We start from the raw sequence: 21,497 nt of genomic DNA, 5'->3' as shown, positions 1-21,497 counted from the left end.
TTGCGTTCCTTACATTTTCCCAAATTGTATGTTATATTAATCCTATATTTCCGTTTTAATATTTCTAATGTTTGCCTTGTTTTCTTCACTGTCTGGTCTGCCTCTGTCTCACCTGTATGGATGCATTTACACCGAAATGTCCCCAACAAAGGATGTTTTAATTCACCACTATTCCAGTGAAACACGAGTCTCCCATCTTCCTGCTACCGGTCTGGAGTTTTTGTTCACCAAAGCACACACCAACTTCATACTGACGGACAGATCACTGCCCTTTTGCCGCCTCTTCTGACTGTGTTTTGTGGCTTTGGTTCACTTCACCTCACTCTTCCCCATTCTTGTCATTAAATCAGGCTGTTCTGCAACCATGGCAGCCAATTCACTATATGGCTTTATTCATGGTGTATTTTACCCCTTCACCAAAGGCCGTTCTCGTTTCCAACATTATATTTGCAGTGTTCGTCTATCTATCAATATCTGCGGAGTATTTTTTTAACGAGTATCCTATTTTCTAAAGCACAGCATGTAAATGGTAGCTCGGTTAGCAGGATGCTAGCATGTAGCGCTTAGTGAGACACGCCTCAGACGAGTTGAGCAAAGACCCCGTCTGTGTACTTTATACGTGAGCAACGGATTTAAATAACATTAACGTTTCAAAAGACAAACTTGAAGATAAATAACAATATACTTACCGGAGAATCGCCAGGGTTTGCCGCTGCCATCTTGCTGCTCCTAAATTCAAAACTGCCTCTGCAGACAGGCAGGGGAGGCGTGGAAATTGTCTTTGAGTTAGTCAAACGTTTTCCTTAGTTCGAGTAGATGATAAAAAAAATAATAAAAATAAATGGGATTTTAAATAGGACTAGGCGTTCTGTAATGATCTCTATTTAGGAGAAAAACTTAATCACTCACCTTTAAACAGCTCTCTTTTAGGAGACACACTGCTGGCTAACGGTGTCATGTGATCAAACAGCGTAATTTAATTGGCTGAGAGCCACTCGACTCGATCTGGTGCTGATTGCTCTGGCTTGGGTCATTAAAGTTCATCACTTTTGCAGTTGAATTTTTGCAGGCGAATTTTTGCAGGTGAATTTTTTTCAGGTGAATTTTTGCAGATGAATTTTTTGCAGGTGAATTTTTTTCAGGTGAATTTTTGCAGGTGAATTTTTGCAGGTGAATATTTTTGCAGGGAAATTTGGAGGATAAAAAATCAGTGTCATAAATTCAATGTCTAAAAATACTTGAATTCTGATGATACTATATTTCTTCCATACTGTACCAGTGTACCTGCACATGTGATGTGACAATAAAAGTGAATTGTTTACGTGAATTGTTCAAGTTCACTGCTGTAATAACTAATAATGATTAATATAATAACTATAATATTGGCCATATTATATTTACACTGACTTTAGTCTCATGAACAACATAATTGTTATTTACTAGCTGATCTTAAAATGACTGTTCAGTACAGAAATGAAGCCCAACAATCATGTTTTACAGTCATGTGGTCTCAGCCTCAGATACTTATTAAATCACACAAAGCTCGTGTAGAAACAAACGAACAAATGAACAAAATATGTTCTCCTTCATTTCTCTCAAACAAAGCTGTATGAAACGTTTCCAGCGGTTAGTATCATGGTTGCTAGGCAACCTGGGCAGCGCGACGGAGATCGACCGGTATTTCACAAGCCTCGCACTTCCGGCCTTAGCGGTCTTTGAGTACGCGGCCCTTGTGGACCGTTAAGGCTGCGTACTTTAGGGCTGCAGAACCTGAATTGGGATACAGCCTAAGGCTGTTCCAATTCTCAGCACCGGTCCTCTCTTTCCCTGAGTCCTTAGCAAATCTCCTTCCCACGATGACGTTTCCAACGAGGGCAAGAAAAAGAGTTTAGGAAAAGGAGATAGGCGCTACTTTTGAAATAACACCCCACATGGTTACGTTGGTCTGCTTAGTCACGTGACCGCACAGCAACAAATCACAGCAGAGCCGGAAAAGGAGGCGGAGCAAAGTGTGTGTGCAGGAGAGGAGTCGAGCAGAGAGCTGCTTTTTCATGAAACGGGAGTAAAGTAGTAAACTTACAGGAACATATACCACTGCCAACGTTGGGATTAATTTCTGCATCGATCTGCACACCCTTGTGTCCTGGATCGTAGCCGAGATCAGCGTGAACCACGTGGGTCTCTGCTCTCTGATCTGTTTCTTAAGACTTCCAGCTTCATCACGGAGTTTCTCTCGGTTTGTGGGCTCATCTAAAGGTAATCACCGAGCCAACTTTAATGTGGGTTCAGTTTATGTTGTTGCTGTTAAGAATAATAGATTGCTTGGTATACACTGGAGTTAGACAGACTGTAGAGTTTGTGATTGTCTGCAACATTATAATCTGGCGGTTGCTATGGGGTAAGAATACATACAGAAAAATAGTCTTTGAATATGAACAAAGGGTGCAGGGCAGGAGAAGAGCCAACCCCCAGGACAGGAAGCCACGGGTACAAGCGTGGGGGAGGGCTGTCACTACCGAGAAGGGTCTGGCTGCAGCCACTGTGGAGCTCCACAGTAACCGGAAACACGTGACCTCCACAATAACCGGAAACACGTAACTTCGGTTAAATCGACTTTGACATCGAAAACTAAATTGCGTTTTTGTCACTATTGATGCTGCTGAGAAATAAAAATGGTTTTAAGTGGGGGGTTTTAACACTCTGGGTTTGTTCAAAAAAATTCACCATCCCCTAAATTGTTCGTGGCCAAAAGTGACACTTGCTGTTTCGCTGATTTATTTATTTTTTTACAGTACATCGCGTTGTGCGTTCTGATTGCTGTAGACCATTGTCAATCAATCTAGTCCAGTGTCTCCTGTACAGGAGCGGTCCCTAATAGGCCCACGGACCGGTCCCGGTCCGTGAGTCTTTTGGTACCGTTCCGCGAGAGTTGATCCTCCGGTGTGAAATGTATGGTTGTAGTTGTGTGTCTTATTTTGAAAGAACTATTTACGCGTTACCATAGCGACCAGATAGCGTTAAGAAGCAGAGAGGAGGATGTCACTGTCATTGTTATTGGCGCACAGCTCAAGTCACGTTTATTATTACATTTACAAAATACCACAGTTTCTTTTTTTTATTCTTTTGTTGTATTTATCCGCGACACCTTAAAGGTCGTTCCCTGAAAATATTGTCTGACATTAAAGTGGTCTGTGGCGCAAAAAGGTTGGGGACTCCTGCTGTACAGTACAGAATGCGTTTAGCTTGTCGAATTTACATAAATCTTTGATGCTAGCAGTGTAACTCTGAAGTGCTGTACTGTATGTTTGGAAGTTTTCTCCCAAACAAACACAACAATGCCGACGAAACGTTTTGCACCCTCAAATGCACCTTTAGGTTTCATTCCATAATACTGGACTTATGTTTCTACGAAGGTTTGAACTCTAAGAGTGTTTAAACAAAAGAGAAAAGTGTGAAAATGTTCATGCCTGTCTGAGAAAAGTGTATAAAGCATGTAGTGAGGGGTTTTACAGTCTTAACATCTGTAATAATTGTAAAAAATAAAGTTGGCTACTTCATGGATTTCACCTACCGCGGGTTATTTTTAGAACGTAACACCAGCGATAAACGAGGGACTGCTGTATTATTAATAGTAGAGTCTGGGACATCTAATTGATTAACATCAACATTGATTATTATGCACTATTATTTTTGTTCAAGGAGAGCCAAAAATATAAAACTCTCTCAGCTTGTTTGTTGCCAAAAATGGCCACTTTTTGTGTATGTTCACAAAATGCTATAAAATGTTTCTTAAAACATTTATCTACTTTTACCGACGTGACTCTTTAAAATAGCACCAGTCCTTTTCATCAAAATCAAAATTGTATCTAAATTTTTTACTCTTTATAGCCAATTAGGTTATATATTACCATTAACTTTTCAGATAAAACGGTGATAAAGTCCTAATGTTTTCATGAAACTTCCTTTTATTCCCCATCTGAGCATCGGGGAAAAGGCTGTCTTGCAATTGTTGAGGTCACTAGTGTGTGCCCCATTTCTTCCAGGATCACTCTCTTTATAGGTTTTAGTGGACTCATAGTACTGCGAAGTGGTTTCATGGTACAAAGGGATTGTATTCCAAGATCTGGGAGACTGTAGAAATGAGCAGTGATGCCTTTCCTACCATCTTTCCAGAAAAATAAGTGATCTGTAAGCTGTTAGGCTTACTTACAGCAGCAGCACTTTCTGCACCTGCATAAACTCCAGGACACATTTACTAACGATGTTTGTTGCTGTATGTGCTGCAGCTTTGAATTTTTTAATAATATATATTTTGTTAATATTTTGGCTATGGTGTCTTGTTATGAAATGTAAAAGAGTAAAAGTGTTGTTAGCAGGTGCGTCAAAGCTAAGTTTGACTGGGAAACTTAAAGCTCAATAGGCTGCATCAACAGAAATTCACTGCAGCCTATGTAATATTTCATGCGTCATAATTTATTCTACTCTATCTTGCAAATACATATTTGTGTGGCAATGTCATGCACAACACACACAACTATTAGATCCTTAAGATCAAACCCGTGTCATTGTTTTGGTCCACTGCAGTGCAGGGCCCTGTTTCAGGAAGCCGGTTTAGTGGAAAAACTGAGTAAGTATACCCTGAGTTAACGAAAACTCTGGGTTTTCGGTTTCACAAAGCGAGTTCAGCTGAAGCCTGAATGAGTCACTATGACGACACACGCCGTGAAGCTAACCTGCCCCCTAGCAGGTTTACTTCAACTAACCCTGACTGTCTCCGCCCCTTTGTCGGAAACCTGACAGTAGGAAGTGTCAGACATGGCGTGTCCCTTCCTTGAAGAGCCAGTAGATCATGAAGCCCAAATCCTCCGCAGAGCTCTCCGCCGGGAGAGAGTGATTAGAGCGCGTTTGGACATTTTATCATTTCCTGATGATTTTCTGTGCGAACGTTACCGTTTCTCAGCACAATCTATAAGTTATTTGAATAACATCCTCAGGCCATATATTACGCATGTGACACATCGCGGACATTCTCTCAGTTCTGTACATATTATTTGTATTGCACTTCGGTTTTTTGCAAACGGGAGCTTTCTGTATAATATTGGTGACGCTGAGCACGTTTCCAAGGCTACCGTCTGTCGGGCAGTCAGGAATGTTAGAGTTGCACTGAAACGTCTCCTGCACTCATCTGTGGTGTTCCCCGGTCACAGACCCACAAGATTCATCAAAGAGGGATTCCACAAAATTGCAGGTATCAGGATGACCAAAACTTAATTTATGATGTGGTGATATTTGAACTACTACTTAAATTTTACATTTATTTTTACGGTTCCCAGGCGTGATTGGCTGTACAGATGGCACTCACATTCCAATCATTGCTCCTTTAGTAAATGAAGGAGACTATGTGAACAGGAAGTCTTTCCACAGCATTAATGTACAGGTACATAGTTCCCTGTAGCATTTCAAACTAACAAATTATTTCATCATGGTGATGGATGCTAATTTGTGTTCTCTGCACTGTGAAGATCATATGTGATGCTGCCAACATTATCACAAATGTGGAAGCCAAGTGGCCAGGCTCTGTTCATGACTCACAAATATTCCGTGAATGTACACTGAGCACAAAATTTGGACATGGTGAGTTGAGAATACTTTAAAATATATAAAGACCAATTGCTTCAGGGACATTTGAACTGAAGTGTACCCTTCTGTCTTAGGAGAGTTCACTGGCTACTTGCTTGGTGATAGGGGGTATCCATGTTTACCCTATTTGCTTACCCCTTACCCTGACCCTGAACCGGGCCCACAGCAGCGATATAATCTGGCTAATTGCAGGACAAGAGCCAGAATTGAAATGACTATCGGAATGCTTAAGGCCCGGTTCCAGTGCCTGCAAAGACTCAGGGTCACCCCAGAAAGGGCATGTGACATTATTGTTGCATGTGTGATTCTTCACAACATTGCCACAATTAGAGGAGAACACTGTCCTTCTGAACCAAACATCAGCAGTGATCCAAACCATGAACATCCTGACCCTCCCACGGACATACAAGATGGAAGCGCAGTCAGAGACACCATATGTCACAATCATTTCTTTTGACCCATCACCTCAACATGTTGAAAGACGGAAAAACAGATTTTTTGTTCAACTGGCTTTATTGGTCGCCTGTGTTTCCTGTACACAAAGTATTAAAAGATGTAAACCTCATAAAGTGTCTCTGTTGCTTCCTCCTCTGTAACAGCTGTCAATGTTTCTTCATTATTTTCCTGTAGTAAGGAAATTAACAACATTGCTGTTCTACTGTAAACTCATATAATCTGTGGAGTATTACTCACAACTGCATGTTGGTCTGGCTCAACAGGAGGCTGCACCAGATGCAGTACACCACCACCATCAACTGATAGAATATGAGGTTTATACAGGTCACTTATAACTTACAAGGGACCAAATGGCAATTAACAAACATACCAATCACCTTACACTTCATTGTCATTATGCTCTCAAAGACAACCAAGACTGAGGGAAGGCAAAATCAGTAGGAAAATAACTTCACTACAAAATAATTCATTATGGTAAAGAGTTTATCAAATGAATGAGCAGCACTGCAAAGGTGACTGTGAAGAAAGGATGTATGCACATCATGTATTATTTTGAATTTACCTCTTATGTAGGCACTTGTGTCTTGCGGGGTTATTGACTCAGAGGATGTCCCCGCAGAGATGCCTTCGGCCACAGGGCGCCCACTGTTTTGGCTGAGGGCCAACTGCTCAGCCTCTGTGAGTGGTGGTGGTGGAGGACCCCCACCTGTTTTTCGGGCCTCCGCTTTTTTTCTGTTGGCTATAACGGGCCACATTTGAGCATACAGAGTAAGCAAATGTGTACTTGTAATGTGCTCAGATAATTTCAAAAAGTGCTTACAGAAAGAAAATTAATGTAGCCTCTAACTGCAATTGATTTACGTGGGACAAACAGACCAAGCACTATGGCTCATAATACAATTACACCTTACCTGTTTGGACTATATTTTTATATTTCATTTTTACTTGCTGCCAGGCACGTTTGGGGCCTGTTGGGTTGCACCTGCGCTCACATCACGTCACAAAATAAAATGTATAAAATAACAAATAAAATAACATATGATAAAATAACGTGTTAAATGGGTGGAAATCCCTAGATCAATGTTTATATTAACACTCACGCATTGACTCTGTCGGCTATGTTTTGCCATGCATGCTCCCTTTCTTTTGCAGCTGTGGCTGTGTTACTTTTTTCCGCGGAATTTGCATGTTATCGGCATATGCTGCCATCAGAATTTCGGCCTCAAGCGCTGTGAAATACATTGACCGCGCCTTCTTTCCCTCCGTCTCCATGGTGACTCGCTTAATCTGTGCTCCGCTTATCAGGGCTTTATGTATCCTCGTCCGCGCGCTTCACTTGGGGTTAAAGCAACTCCGCGTTGATTGAACTACTTGTTATCAGCCTTTCTGAAACCGAATATTCCGAGTTGGACAGTTCGGGGTTACTCAACCCTGAGTATCGTTTTTCACTCTGAGTTTTCTAAACCGGCTTCCTGAAATAGGGCCCAGTAGTCAAAAAAAAGAATAAGTGAAGTGTCCACAATTGGCCAGGATAGAGCCCAGTGTTAATGTTTAAAATGTATAAAAATATTATTGATTACAATTCTTACTGTTAATATCAACAATAAGCTTTTTATTTTGAAATTACAACTTCAAAAAAAATGCTGTTACATTTAATGCTGTTACACTGTAATCCTTTATTATAAGTATGGACACAGAATAAAGTGAACAACATTTTGAAATAAGTTTAATTTGAATTTTGTACTACGTAAAAAACAAAACAAAAAAACAACAACATATTAAACAAACAAACAAACACAGCCAGTGCCTTCATTTGTCCATTACATGTCATAGCACTGACCCTTAGCCCCTGCTCATCAGCACATGCTTTCAAAAAGAGCTCCATGTCCTCTGCAAACTGAAAAACAACGAGGAACAAGTCCCTTGCTCCAGTGTCTTCTTCCTCTGACATGTCTCTTAAGACCCTCTGCTGGTCCCCTTGATTTAAGGACAGATATTTTGGCATTGTTACATGTCCACGGAAAAGTGCCTTATTTTGGACAACCCACTGCACAGCAGGACACAGATCTTCAACAACTGCTGGCTCCTGTGTCAGGCAAATGGGGATGAAAACAGTTATTTCTCTGTTGCAGAACAGTTTTTTAACAGTTGTAGGAGCCATAATTGAATGTATTGAATTTTGATGATCACTGGGTTTTTATTTGTTTGGTTGTTATGGGAGTCACGTGGGTGCTAGCGGTGACATAAATGGGCGTTGTCAGTCTGTCATTCATGGGTTTTGATTTTGACAGAGAGGAGGGCTCGGTAGCCGTAGTTTTTGTTGACCGCTGCACTACATGTTTCGCTTCGTTTATTAGAGCCTGTGATGTTGTAAGAGTCTGAATCAGGAGCTGATGATATTACTCTGTAAACTCTTAAAGCACTTTAATAAACAAGCAAACAATTCCATCTCTCGCATTATTGCGTAAAGTTGACAGCGCGTCAGGCAAATAGGCAGGCTCCAGCCCCGGCCTGTAGCGACTGTGGAAGTCGCTACAACAGTTATTCAAATGTCACTAACCATGTAATTACACTACTGTTTAAAGTGAATACTGACCTGACTGACTTCCTGGAACTTGCGCTTTTTCAGTCTGAAAATTGGCACGTGTTGTCCTTCAAGCACAGCTTTGGCTTCCTCTCTCCAGTGTGCAAATAGCTTGCCAGAGCTACGAAGAGTAAGGCCACAGTGAGGGCATGTCATTTTCATGGACTTTCCATCAGCTGCAGTTTTATTGAACACAGAGGGTGGAGCATATGAATGTTCTAACAAAGACTCAGAAAATGGTTCAGATACCGAAGACAAAACCTTGGGGGGGGGAGACGGGGCTCCTCGAAGAGTACTGCCGGAGGAATATGGGTCTCCTCGGAGAGTTCAGCGGGGAGCAGTCCTGATAATGGTGGCTGACTTGGCATTGAAGAATGCTGACAAGACAATATATGCCTTGCCATATCCCCACGCCGTATGATTGTAATCTTACAGACAGGGCGGTGAAAGTGTCCTGTTGTCCTGCAAGCCAGCCTGCACCGGCATATCATTTTATCTGTAAGAGAAAAAACAAACAAACAAACAAACAAACAGATGTAATTTAAATGTAGTTGTATAGAATGCAATCAATTTGTCTAACAATCAGATTGTACATGTTAACAAAAACATCCAAGCCAACCTCAATAATGAAAGCAAAATGGTATGGATCACAAAAGTTATGTCAAGAAAAGTGGTGAAAAGTAAATAAAAATATATTTTATAAAAACACTATTTTTGTTGCAGATGAATGCACTGAACTGTACAATATCAACAGCAACTTTTATGTCAACAAAGATACTGCAGAAGTGCTTAAAAAAAGTGCATATTTATAACTATAAAGTATATTTAATACAAACATACCTTTGAAAGGCAAAGCATTTTTTTATATGCACACTTAGATGCTCCTCAATCTTTGCCCTGACAGTAGGGCTGAAAGTGGGGCACAGAGGGCAGTGAAAGAGTCCTCTGCAACACGTGTTGCATTCCTGCAATTCTGGCTTTAAGCCCGAATTCCGGATTGATATGTGCATCTAAAACAGAGAGAGAAACAGATAAACACCATATATACATTTAAGTTAAGGTTTTAGCAGAAATAAGAATTTACAGTTGGCATGTAATAGATTTGGGAAGAAAATTCTTGAAAAAAACCCACAAATATTTTACAAGACACTTTAATTTGTGAGACATGTTTCTATTGACATATAACAGTCAATTGAACAGGGGCTAACTAAAATCTGGGCAATAAAAAAGCTGTACAGAAAAGAATGACGAATAGAAGTATTGATAAATATATAAATCTGTTTGTGATGAAATTTACAGTGTTGACGCTAACAGTTTAGATACCTCTGTTTAAAAAGCACTGACTCGACTTTTTAGTCAAGTCGAAGTAAGAAGTACAGGGTCTAAAGTATAATTTATGTACAAAATATTGAAGTAATCTTGCGTCCAAAGCACGCGTGCGGGGGGCTGATTTACAAATGTACGCATTACAAAGTACAGATACGCGTGCTAAAATGTGAGAAGTAGAAGTATAAAGAAGTATACAGTAGGCACAAAAAAGTACAGCAGTAAAGTAAAGATACCAGAAAATTCTACTTAAGTACAGTATTGAAGTATTCGTTATTTTGCATCTCTGACGCCAACAATAAATCATACTCTAATGCAAAATGTGTTTTTTGCTTCTTCTCGCCCACAGAAGCCGTTAATCCAGCTCTCTTACTTAAACCAGGCCCAGGAAAAAGCATATCTGTGTGTTTCTCTGCCATGGAGCACGATGAAAAAACATTAAAATAAGGAGGAATGTTTTTGTAACGCAAAAAAAGTGTTTCATAAAGACTTAACCAACCTTTGCGATCAACTTGCATGACTTCCACGGTATCCATGCGTGTTTACGGCTAGTGTGGAGGTCACGTGTTTCCGGTTAGTGTGGAGGTCACGTGTATCCGGTTACTGTGGAGCTCCACAGTGGCTGCAGCCAGGTGCTCTTGTCACTACCCGATCCGTACCGGAAACCCGATCGGTACCCCGCATGTGCGAAAGGTGTCTACTTCCGGTTGAAGCATTTTACGATAGTTACAGGTCAGAGTATCTGTTAAGATGTTAAAAATAACAAGTATCTCTTAACATGTTTCCGATAATGAAACATTTAATATAATGTAGACAAAAATAAAAAAATTAAAAGATAGTGACAGATCGGGACTCCCGATCCTTACTGCGCATGTGCAAAGTCAGACCGTACAAATCGGGTCTACCCGATCCGTACCGCGCATGTGCAGGGGTTTTCTTCTTCTTCTGTTCGTTTAATGGCAGTGTACTCCCCAGTGTACGAGGACACCGCCACCTGCTGACTGAGCGAATGAACCCTATTGTAAACTGAATTAGCGTCATTACAAACGTGTGTTAAATTTGATTTAGTGATAATCGAGTGTGTTTATGCTTGTCGGTGTGGAGAGGATTGTTGGAAAAGTGATGATAATGTCCGCTATCACTGTCAATTGCCAGTAAACACTTCATCTGGCTGCTGAATCTTCACGTGACATATTATAAAGTCTGTATTATTAACTCTGTCATTAGGCACCATTCTTCTTATTTTACGGCGCTGTTGTTCAATCGGGGAACGCTTTCTGTTGAGGAGAAAAGCAAAAATTTGTTGCGGATACGGATTATTCATTGTTTAAATGTCCTGGTAGTCGAAAAGGAGGCAGAGCTGCTGAGAAATGCTAGGAGCTAACTGGGCGCTAACCATATCATTCAAACATATTGAATGTCGCAATGTTGGCAAAGAGAGGAAGTGACGTAAGATTTGCGCATGCGGGGTACCGATCGGGTTTCCGGTACGGATCGGGTAGTGACAAGGGCAATCAGCCTGTAGAATAGGACTTCATAGGGCTTTGGAGTTGACGTCACGCCACAAAGCATTGTGGGAGCGCAGCGTCGTTTTCGGGGTCTACGAATCAAAACAAACACACTGTGTTGGAACGACGACTACAAGAAAGATGCTTAAAAGCAGCTCAAAAGAGAATGGACTGTATAGAGACCGATTGCGTCCAGAGGCGAAGTGGCGGTACTTGCAGAAAATAGCGTGCATTGGAAATGTGGACCCGTATGAAATACGGCCGTGGAGTAGAAACCCTGAAGACCAACCGCTACTGACGTAGCCTGACATATTTTCGGACCTTGTCTGTGGAATCAGCGCGTACAAGTCGTCATTCAAACAAAGGTAAGTCAGCTCGAGTACTGCGAGTGAAACGCGTTTGATTTCCCTGCAAACATTCACATTAGTGCAGCATAAATTCATTCATGAGGGGAAATTACAGTGAGAACATGTGGAGGCTGTTAGATGGATAACATAGTGAGTTCAGTGCATTGATGTGACATTGTCCTGAAGGATTGTTATTCTTTATGGTTAAAGAAATTGCACTATTCATATTTATTATAAATAATCCTAATTACACATCTTGCTTCCATGTTTGTATCCTGTGTCACTAAAAATACATTTTATTTTAGTTTTATACATTGATCAATGACCTGCAGAATCTCCTTATCATATTAAGTGATTCATAATTGTCACTTTATGCTTTCTCCATCTCTAAAGTGATGACATCCTTGCATTACATACTTTAGGTTCATTTTCTGCAGGCAGGTTTCTGACAGAGAACAGGCAGATTTACACTATAACATGCAGCGTTCTATAGATGGACACATAAAGAAATGAAAAATTACATGTATGTGCTAACTTTCTAAACACTTTGTTACATTTATGATAAAGTAGATAAAACACATTTGTGTCGGCCTTGGCTCATAGTTCTTGTCTTTAAATGAACTTTGTCTGTGTGTGTTTCAGGTCCTGCACTCTCAAAGACTGAATGAACCAGCATCGCAGCCATGGGTCACTGTGAGCATCACAGGGAAGGTTGAAGTCGCCCACTGCAGCTGTATGGCCGGAGTCGCAGAGACCTGCACCCATGTCGCTGCTCTTTTGTTTAATGTAGAAGCAACAATGTTGATCTGTGGCATAAGGACTGTTACAGATGAACCTGCATCTTCAGCTGCCCAAAAAAAGGCTCTTGTTCAAAACATAAACAGAACATCTGTATTGAAAGGTAAAAGGAGCCGTCCTCAAAAAAGAAAAATCCCACCTGCTACTTTGGAGGAGTTGTCACCGCTATTGGATACTGTGCTGGTACACAGTAAAGCTGTGGGTTGTGGGAATGACCCATAATGTTTTATCTAGGGGTCTAGATTTATGCCTGTAGTGCACTGCCGTGTAAATAATTTGCATTTACTGAATATATACTGACTGAGTCCCACTGTTCAAAAGTTGAATAAAGAAACAAACTAATTTTTGCCTCTTTTTTAAATTTTATTGAAACCACCTTATAGAACATCACATCAGTTACAGTGTAGAATCCATGGCATTTATCAGAATCAGAATACTTTATTCATCCTGAGGGAAATTAGGGGTTACAGCAGGCAGCACGCCAATGGCGCATGCGCACTCACAAAGGAACCTTCTGACCAACTTTACACAAGCATCACATTGGGCAGACATGTCAGAAGGTAGGCTGATAGGAAAAAACAACGAAAATACACTATATGAGGTAAGAGGAGGAGAAAAAAAACTCCACTCAGACTGAGCTCCTAGTGGGAGAACAGTTTGATAACAGAAAAAACACCTCAGCACAAAAGCACATGACTATCAATACACCATAGAAACACAAGACAAGCAACAGGGGCGGGTAAAGGGTAAGAGAGAGCCGGTGTAGACAGCGCATCCGGTCCTGCAGCATGTCTGTGCTGGTCCAGTTGACTGCTATCTTCCCCGGTAGGGCACAAGCATCGAAGGCGTTGGAAAGGGAGGGGGGATGAGTGAGTGCTTATCAGTGTAAGTGTGTGTGTGTGCGTGTCCATAGTTTAGCTGAGACAGTGTCCTTCGGCCTATCAGGCTAAGTAAACAGTCCTCCAGCCAATCCAGGTGTCCTTGCATGGGACGGGAAGAATAGCCGTAACACAGTCGTTATCAGGGAGTGATTGTTCGGCTCCAGCCTTGGGCCTGCAGCTGGCGCCGTTATGGGGGTCCGCAATCTCAATGTTGATTTTGTAAATTTCCATGCGAGCAGCCCAGGAGAATTTTTGGCTGCCCTAACACTCCGACACTGGCCTCTCGAGCTCCCGTTGGAGAGCCACGATCCTCCCCATGATGGTATCAAACTTCTTTTTTTTTTTTTTTTTTTTTTTTTTTTTTTGGTATCAAACTTCTGTTCCGTGGAGTTGTCATTCTTTTGATTCTGAGACCTCAAAGCTGCAGTGATCCATTCCGTGATGTCGTCCAGCTGTCGCTCAAGGGTCTCATTTTGAGCAGGCCTCTCTCTGATGTATTCCCCCATACGCTCAATGTTGTTGCTTTGAGCCTTCACAGCAGCTGTAAGCATCTCCAAGGTGTTGACCATATTACGTTCGTTGTGAGAGGTCGCGCCTCGTCTCATCTCTTCAATTCCAGCGGGCAGCCTTGGGGGGGTTTGAACAGCCGGTTCCGCTCTCTTATTTCTCCGATAAACCAGGGCCAAGCCAACTCCGATCAGCACGAACCCTGCTATCATGGTTCCGAATAGATAGATATCTTCAGCGTCCTCGATCGACAGTCCCGCCAGACACATGACTCTCCAGTTCTGCCACCCGTCCATCGTGTATCCGGCAGGGAAAGTCCCTCCAGGGCACTCGGGCTCTCCCGAGCCCAGACTTCTCGTTGAGAAAAGGGTGTCAATAGCATTCAGAGACCAGTTAATCAAATCCATAATTCTCTTTTAGGTTTTAGAGAACGACCGTGTGAGTCTATTCCAGGGAAAGTAATGCACACGAAACAGACAAGGACATAGAGGCTAAGCAGGGAAGATAAGGGTGAGGAGGAGAGGAGAAAAGTGCGACCGCCTTAGCTGAGAGCCAAAGAAGAAAAATGATTTTATAGTTTACAAATGACAAAATGTTTACACAAAATCATGAGTGTTTACATGATATCATTCACTACAAACATTACTTTATTTACTGTATCTTTTGAAAAAATACAGCAATTTTAACAGCACAAGACTTAAGAATATTTAACAGGAGCAGGTTTCATTTTTCCCTCGTTTTATTATCACACTGTTCACCAAACGCAGCAAACCTTCACCATCTTATCCTGAAGGGCCACCTCTTCACCCTCACATGGAAGAAGTAATCTGATTGGCATGGTGGTATGTTTGAAGCAGGTCCCTTGTGTAGCACTGGAACCCAGTCACGATGTGATTCATCCATTTAATAGGCTGGTTTGCTGCAATAATGCCAAATAATTAGCAACTCTATAAATAGAAGGTAGTTCTGCAAAATCACTCAGTAGGATGTTTGTTCTAATTTGCTATGAGCTCAGAGCGCATCGAAAATAAAACTAATAGGCTATAAAGATTGATATGAACATATTTAGAACTTACCGGAATGAAAATGTCTGGAGCACCAACAGATATTTGGAGATGGAATAGAACTGCACGTCAGCTCGTCTCACAGCTGCTCTCCAGGCTGGACGCCTTTGTTTGGTAACATCGATACACGAGCTGCCTCGTGTTGCTTCCAGGTTGGGAAAGAATGGCGCTGGCCAGTTGCCGTGTTTTATAACATGATTGACATGGCAGCACTGAATGCACATGTGCCGTATCAAGCATGCACCAGGATAAAGGAAAGACTAAATACTTTTTTGCCCCACTGTATTTGTGTACATGACAGCATTGCTGTCCAGCATTGTGTTTATCAAAACTCTTTTTACAAATCCTGCTGTGTGTGTGTCCCCCAGGTGATTAACAGGAGGAGAAGAGTCTGGTGGTGCAACGGAGGAACAATTTCATCCATTTGGACTCAGCTCAGCCACTACAGAGGAAACAATCAATGACTTCAACACAAAAGGTGAGAAAAATATCACAGTTACAATTAGGGATGCACCGATACCGATACTGGTATCGGGTATCGGGGCCGATACTGTGAAATGTGTGTGTACTCATACTTGTAAAAGTTAAGCGATACCATGAACCGATAATAATGTAGCCCGGATGGGAATTTGGGAGTAGACACTCATAATTCCCATGGACTTAAACGCCACGGTAACATAAGGTGTTCACAGTTGATGTTTTGTGATGTAACTGTACCCAGAATGTAATTTGCCCTGTAATATGTCACAAGGTAAATACAGGTAATTAGAGCAATCAAACTGTTATGTTAATCATAAAGTATTATTTTATGGTATGTAACTCTGAATGGAGTTTAAATATTGTTCAGAGTTCTAATTTCTTGTAACAGAAGTTACAAGAAAATACAAAGATCATATTTTATAAGCACACATTGAAACAACAATATCATCAGTTGAACTTGAAATTTCTTATGCGTAAAAGATTTTCTCTGCTGATCAATATTTCTTCAATAATGTCATTTTCATTACAACTCTCATTGTAGCACATCATTGTAATGTGATACTGCCACCAGAAGGTGGTGGAAACACACCAACAATGTGTTTGTTGACATGTTTGATTCAACCAATGGAGGGAGTTTCAGTTTGTTCCACGACTGCATTTCACTCACTGCCTCTGTTTGTATCTCTGTCACTGCAGGACCAACATGGAGCAAGAAGTCAGCGCTCTCAGGAGGCCGACAAACCTCACAGAAGAAAAGGAAAGAAAACCTACAGCTGTGATGAGGGTGGAAAGTCTTTTACCCAGGCTGGACACCTAAAAACACACCAAGTCATCCACAGTGGAGTTAAACCTTACAGCTGTGACTTGTGTGGAAAGTCTTTTACCCTGGCTGGAAGCCTAAAAACACACCAACTCATCCACAGTGGAGTTAAACCTTACAGCTGTGACTTGTGTGGAAAGTCTTTTACCCAGGCTGGAACCTTAAAAAAACACCAACTCATCCACAGTGGAGTTAAACCTTACAGCTGTGACTTGTGTGGAAAGTCTTTTACCCAGGCTGGACACTTGAAAAAACACCAACTCATCCACAGTGGATTTAAACCTTACAGCTGTGACTTGTGTGGAAAGTCTTTTACCCAGGCTGGACGCTTGAAAAAACACCAACTCATCCACAGTGGAGTTAAACCTTACAGCTGTGACTTGTGTGGAAAGTCTTTTACCCAGGCTGGACACCTAAAAACACACCAAGTCATCCACAGTGGAGTTAAACCTTACAGCTGTGACTTGTGTGGAAAGTCTTTTACCGTGGCTGGAAGCCTAAAAACACACCAACTCATCCACAGTGGAGTTAAACCTTACAGCTGTGACTTGTGTGGAAAGTCTTTTACCCTGGCTGGAGACTTGAAAAAACACCAACTCATCCACAGTGGAGTTAAACCTTACAGCTGTGACTTGTGTGGAAAGTCTTTTACCCTGGCTGGAGACTTGAAAAAACACCAACTCATCCACAGTGGAGTTAAACCTTACAGCTGTGACTTGTGTGGAAAGTCTTTTACCCAGGCTGGAGACTTGAAAAAACACCAACTCATCCACAGTGGATTTAAACCTTACAGCTGTGACTTGTGTGGAAAGTCTTTTACCCAGGCTGGAGACTTGAAAAAACACCAACTCATCCACAGTGGATTTAAACCTTACAGCTGTGACTTGTGTGGAAAGTCTTTTACCGTGGCTGGACACTTGAAAAAACACCAACTCATCCACAGTGGAGTTCAACCTTACAGCTGTAACTTGTGTGGAAAGTCTTTTACCCAGGCTGGAACCTTAAAAAAACACCAACTCATCCACAGTGGATTTAAACCTTACAGCTGTGACTTGTGTGGAAAGTCTTTTACCCAGTCTGGAACCTTAAAAAAACACCAACTCATCCACAGTGGAGTTAAACCTTACAGCTGTAACTTGTGTGGAAAGTCTTTTACCGTGGCTGGAGACTTGAAAAAACACCAACTCATCCACAGTGGAGTTCAACCTTACAGCTGTAACTTGTGTGGAAAGTCTTTTACCCAGGCTGGAACCTTAAAAAAACACCAACTCATCCACAGTGGATTTAAACCTTACAGCTGTGACTTGTGTGGAAAGTCTTTTACCCAGTCTGGAGACTTGAAAAAACACCAACTCATCCACAGTGGAGTTAAACCTTACAGCTGTGACTTGTGTGGAAAGTCTTTTACCCAGGCTGGACACTTGAAAAAACACCAACTCATCCACAGTGGAGTTAAACCTTACAGCTGTGACTTGTGTGGAAAGTCTTTTACCCTGGATGGACACTTGAAAAAACACCAACTCATCCACAGTGGAGTTAAACCTTACAGCTGTGACTTGTGTGGAAAGTCTTTTACCCAGGCTGGAGACTTGAAAAAACACCAACTCATCCACAGTGGATTTAAACCTTACAGCTGTGACTTGTGTGGAAAGTCTTTTACCCAGGCTGGACACTTGAAAAAACACCAACTCATCCACAGTGGATTTAAACCTTACAGCTGTGACTTGTGTGGAAAGTCTTTTACCCAGGCTGGACACTTGAAAAAACACCAACTCATCCACAGTGGAGTTAAACCTTACAGCTGTGACTTGTGTGGAAAGTCTTTTACCCAGGCTGGAACCTTAAAAAAACACCAACTCATCCACAGTGGACTTAAAGCACACAACTGTGAGTTGTGTGGTAAGGCTTTTGCTCTAAATAGCGACTTACACAGGCATCTAGTTACCCACTCTGGAATTAAGGCGTAGAGCTGCGACTTTTGTGGAAAAAGTTTCAGTGACAAACGGTACCGAAATATTCACCTACGGATTCACACTGGAAATGATGTTTCCTGCTGTGATCAGTGTGGGAAACTGTTTGCAACAGATGCACAGTTACAACAACACACTGAGGAGAGACCTTATAAATGTGACCTGTGTGAGAAGACTTTTAAAGCTCCAAATCAGCTGAAAAAACACCAACAGATCCACTCCAGAAAGTAACTCTACAAGTGCAGTTACTGTGAGGATGTATTGATTTTTTATCTTGTAATTTTAACCTGATTGTTTGGAAAAAGTCTGATCAGTAAACTTATGGAGTTATACTGAATGAACTGTTTGGAAAAATGAAGAAGTAACCTGAGTTTTATAGTGTAAACAGTAAAATGTAATTGGACGTTGGCAGAGATGCTTTTTATTTCAGGCGACGTTCAGGATAAAAACGTTGAAGGAATTCCCTGATTTACAATGTCTTTGTTTAGGAGTGGAGCAAAGAACATGGATCCATTTCTCAACCCTGTCGTCACTGTGGTGGTGGGCAAGCGTTTCTCTTTAACCTTTGTGGAAAAACCTCCAATCACGAACGGGACCTAAAACCACATCAACGTAGCCACACTGGAGACAAAATGAACTACTGCAAAGAATGTGGGAGAGGCTTCCACACACCAAGTACATTAAAAAACATGAACTCTTCCACAGTGTGGTCAAAAAGCACATCTGTGACCAGTGTGGGTCATCCTTCACCACTGCAGGAGGGACACCATACAAGTGCAGACACTGTGACAAAAGCTTCTCACAATCAGGTCATCGTAACAAACATGAACGTACACACATGGAAGTGAACTTCAGCTGTGACCAGTGTGACAAGAGCTTCAGGAATCTCAGTGCATACTCCGAACACAAACGATCCCACGCTGTAAATAAACTGTTTCACTGTTACCAATGTGCAAAAACCTTCACTTCATTATCTGCTCTGTGCAAACATCAGCCTGATCATGCAAGACTGAAATCACTGGATCACAATGAATCTGAAGAGAGAGAAAGATCCTCTTCTGGTTTCAGGGTCAGACTTAAAAACCTTGAGATCAGGCTCCACAGAGTTCAGATGGAATCTCCTGTAAAGAGTGTCAGCTGATGCCACACTTGGATCTGATGAGGTAGCTCTGATTTCTGGACCTGCAGTGAATAATCCTGAATGTTACATTTAGGAAGCTGCATGTCTAGATATGCATATCAAGTTAATTTTTTTCCTTTGAGGGATTTTAATTCTCTAAAATTATCCCTGTTACATTTTAATCTTTGTTCCCTTAGGACACAGTAGTGTTTAGTAGTTGTACTTGTTACTGTATTATTAAAGTTATAGGAATGTCTTTTTTACCAAACCAATAATGTATCAGAATTGCAGATATGGATATATATTTCAATTTCTTTCATTTGAACTTTCTTAGTGTTTCCAAAATTAACTTTTTTTTAATGTATTCATTTAATGTGTTACCTCTGTTAAATTTCAACCCTTCATTCATATTTAACCTTTTGCTGTTGTAAAATCTTCTCTTAAATCATTTTCTCCCAAAACTACAAATATTTTCACAGCAGTTGCTCTTAAAACCTCCAAAATGAACTAAATCTGTCCACCAGCTTTGAAAAAACACCTGCTGTGACTTTATGTCCAGAAAAAAAGAAACTCAAGCTGAACTGGTTTTGGGCTGTACTTCCATGTAATGCCAGTTTGTACCAGAAGATGGAGCAGTGAGTCAGTGTAACCTTTATTCAATTAGGCAAAGAACACAATCTTATTCACAGTGGCAGCAAAGAAATGTTGAAAGTTAAAGTGTTAGTTATATTTGAAACTCAAGCTGAACTGGTTTCCACATGTTCTGCAGCTGTTTTCTTGTTGATTTGAAGTTTGTATTATGAAATCCTGATAATGTTAAAGTGTTAGTTATATTTGATGAAGTCTGTGTAGAGTTTATCTTATTAAACAGTTTGGTGTGAAAAATAAAGAAATGGTCTCAGAACAAGTAGTTTGACCCATTATTTCCGATTCAAACTAATTTAACTGTTTTCAGTGGTACATGTGGAGGTTTATCACAGGAGGCGACTTGGCTGTTCTCCACTCACACTGAAGAAGGATCCTGCAGCTCATTAAAAACTCTAAAATGATCTTGAAAGAACATATGTTTGATTTTTCTTAAAAACATGCTGTTGGCATGAAGCTTTGAGACAGTGTTTTTAAGAGTCATTGTGGTTAACATCTCACACATTCCAATAAAGCAGATGTTCCTGCATTGCAACAGCGGTTTGCAGTTGCAATGCAGGATTGTGCTGCTGCTCGTCTACAGGACTCTCATGGAGCACCACTTTGAAACTTTGTAACTCTCTCTGCAAAATACAATATATAAAGACCAATGCTGGGCAATTAATTATATAGTTACTTCTTCAAAAAAGTTACTGAGTATTGCAAACAACAAAGATTTTTGCAGCTGTTTACCTAAAAATGCTGCTATGGGATTTTTTTTAAACAAACATTTCAAACTATTTACAGAACAATCAGGTGTTCTGCATCAAATCTGATGCCACACAAATTATTTGTGCCTCTCCAAAAAATAATTTCTGTCCACTATGAGATAAAGGAGAACATCAAAAGCCTGATACCTGCAGGCCTGACAACAGGAGATGTATCACTCCTGTAACATTTAGCAGCCGCCTCATTGTTCTGACACACACAACAAAACTATTGACTACACTACACACTAACTATACAAGATTTGCGCTAAACGTTGCAAATCTCTCACATCTCAAAACACTGCCGTCACTCCTAAATTTTCCTCTTCTTAACAACTTCCGTTTCTTAACAACCAAATGCCATGTTTTGATTGGTCGGCATGGTACATTTTTTGACCAATGGGAAAGGGTGGGGTGTTTTGGTTTTGTCTTTGCTCACAGGCGGAGAGTGCTTTATAACGTTTTCTTTATAAAATGACATTTTTACCATTTCTTCCCCCAGTAAATGTAAACAACAATATTCTGGAAGAAAACCAAACACTGGATTTTTTTTTAATCACAACTCTGTTTTTTATGTGGCCTATCAACACAATTTGAAACCTGGT

General features: G+C 41.0%; 2 protein-coding genes across 2 annotated transcripts in view; both read left to right on the top strand.

The window, feature by feature from the left end:
- Positions 1–21,497, top strand: part of LOC146578510 (hemicentin-2-like) — an 871,231-nt gene that overhangs the window by 135,679 nt on the left and 714,055 nt on the right. The gene's annotated exons all lie outside the window — the stretch shown is intronic.
- LOC146578538 (uncharacterized) lies at positions 1,801–20,408 on the top strand. Its single transcript, XM_085268663.1, has 3 exons — positions 1,801–2,256; positions 15,480–15,589; positions 16,288–20,408. Exons 2-3 carry the CDS (start codon positions 15,572–15,574, stop codon positions 18,376–18,378), a joined length of 2,109 nt encoding a protein of 702 aa, XP_085124789.1. The 5' UTR covers positions 1,801–2,256; positions 15,480–15,571; the 3' UTR covers positions 18,379–20,408.

Source organism: Mchenga conophoros, linkage group LG3, assembly GCF_057382185.1.
Source record: "Mchenga conophoros isolate Kocher_MC1m ecotype Shallow Benthic linkage group LG3, M_conophoros_male_GT1.1, whole genome shotgun sequence".
In the NCBI taxonomy this organism is placed as follows: Eukaryota; Metazoa; Chordata; class Actinopteri; order Cichliformes; family Cichlidae; genus Mchenga; species Mchenga conophoros.
This window is presented reverse-complemented; position numbering and strand designations above follow the sequence as displayed.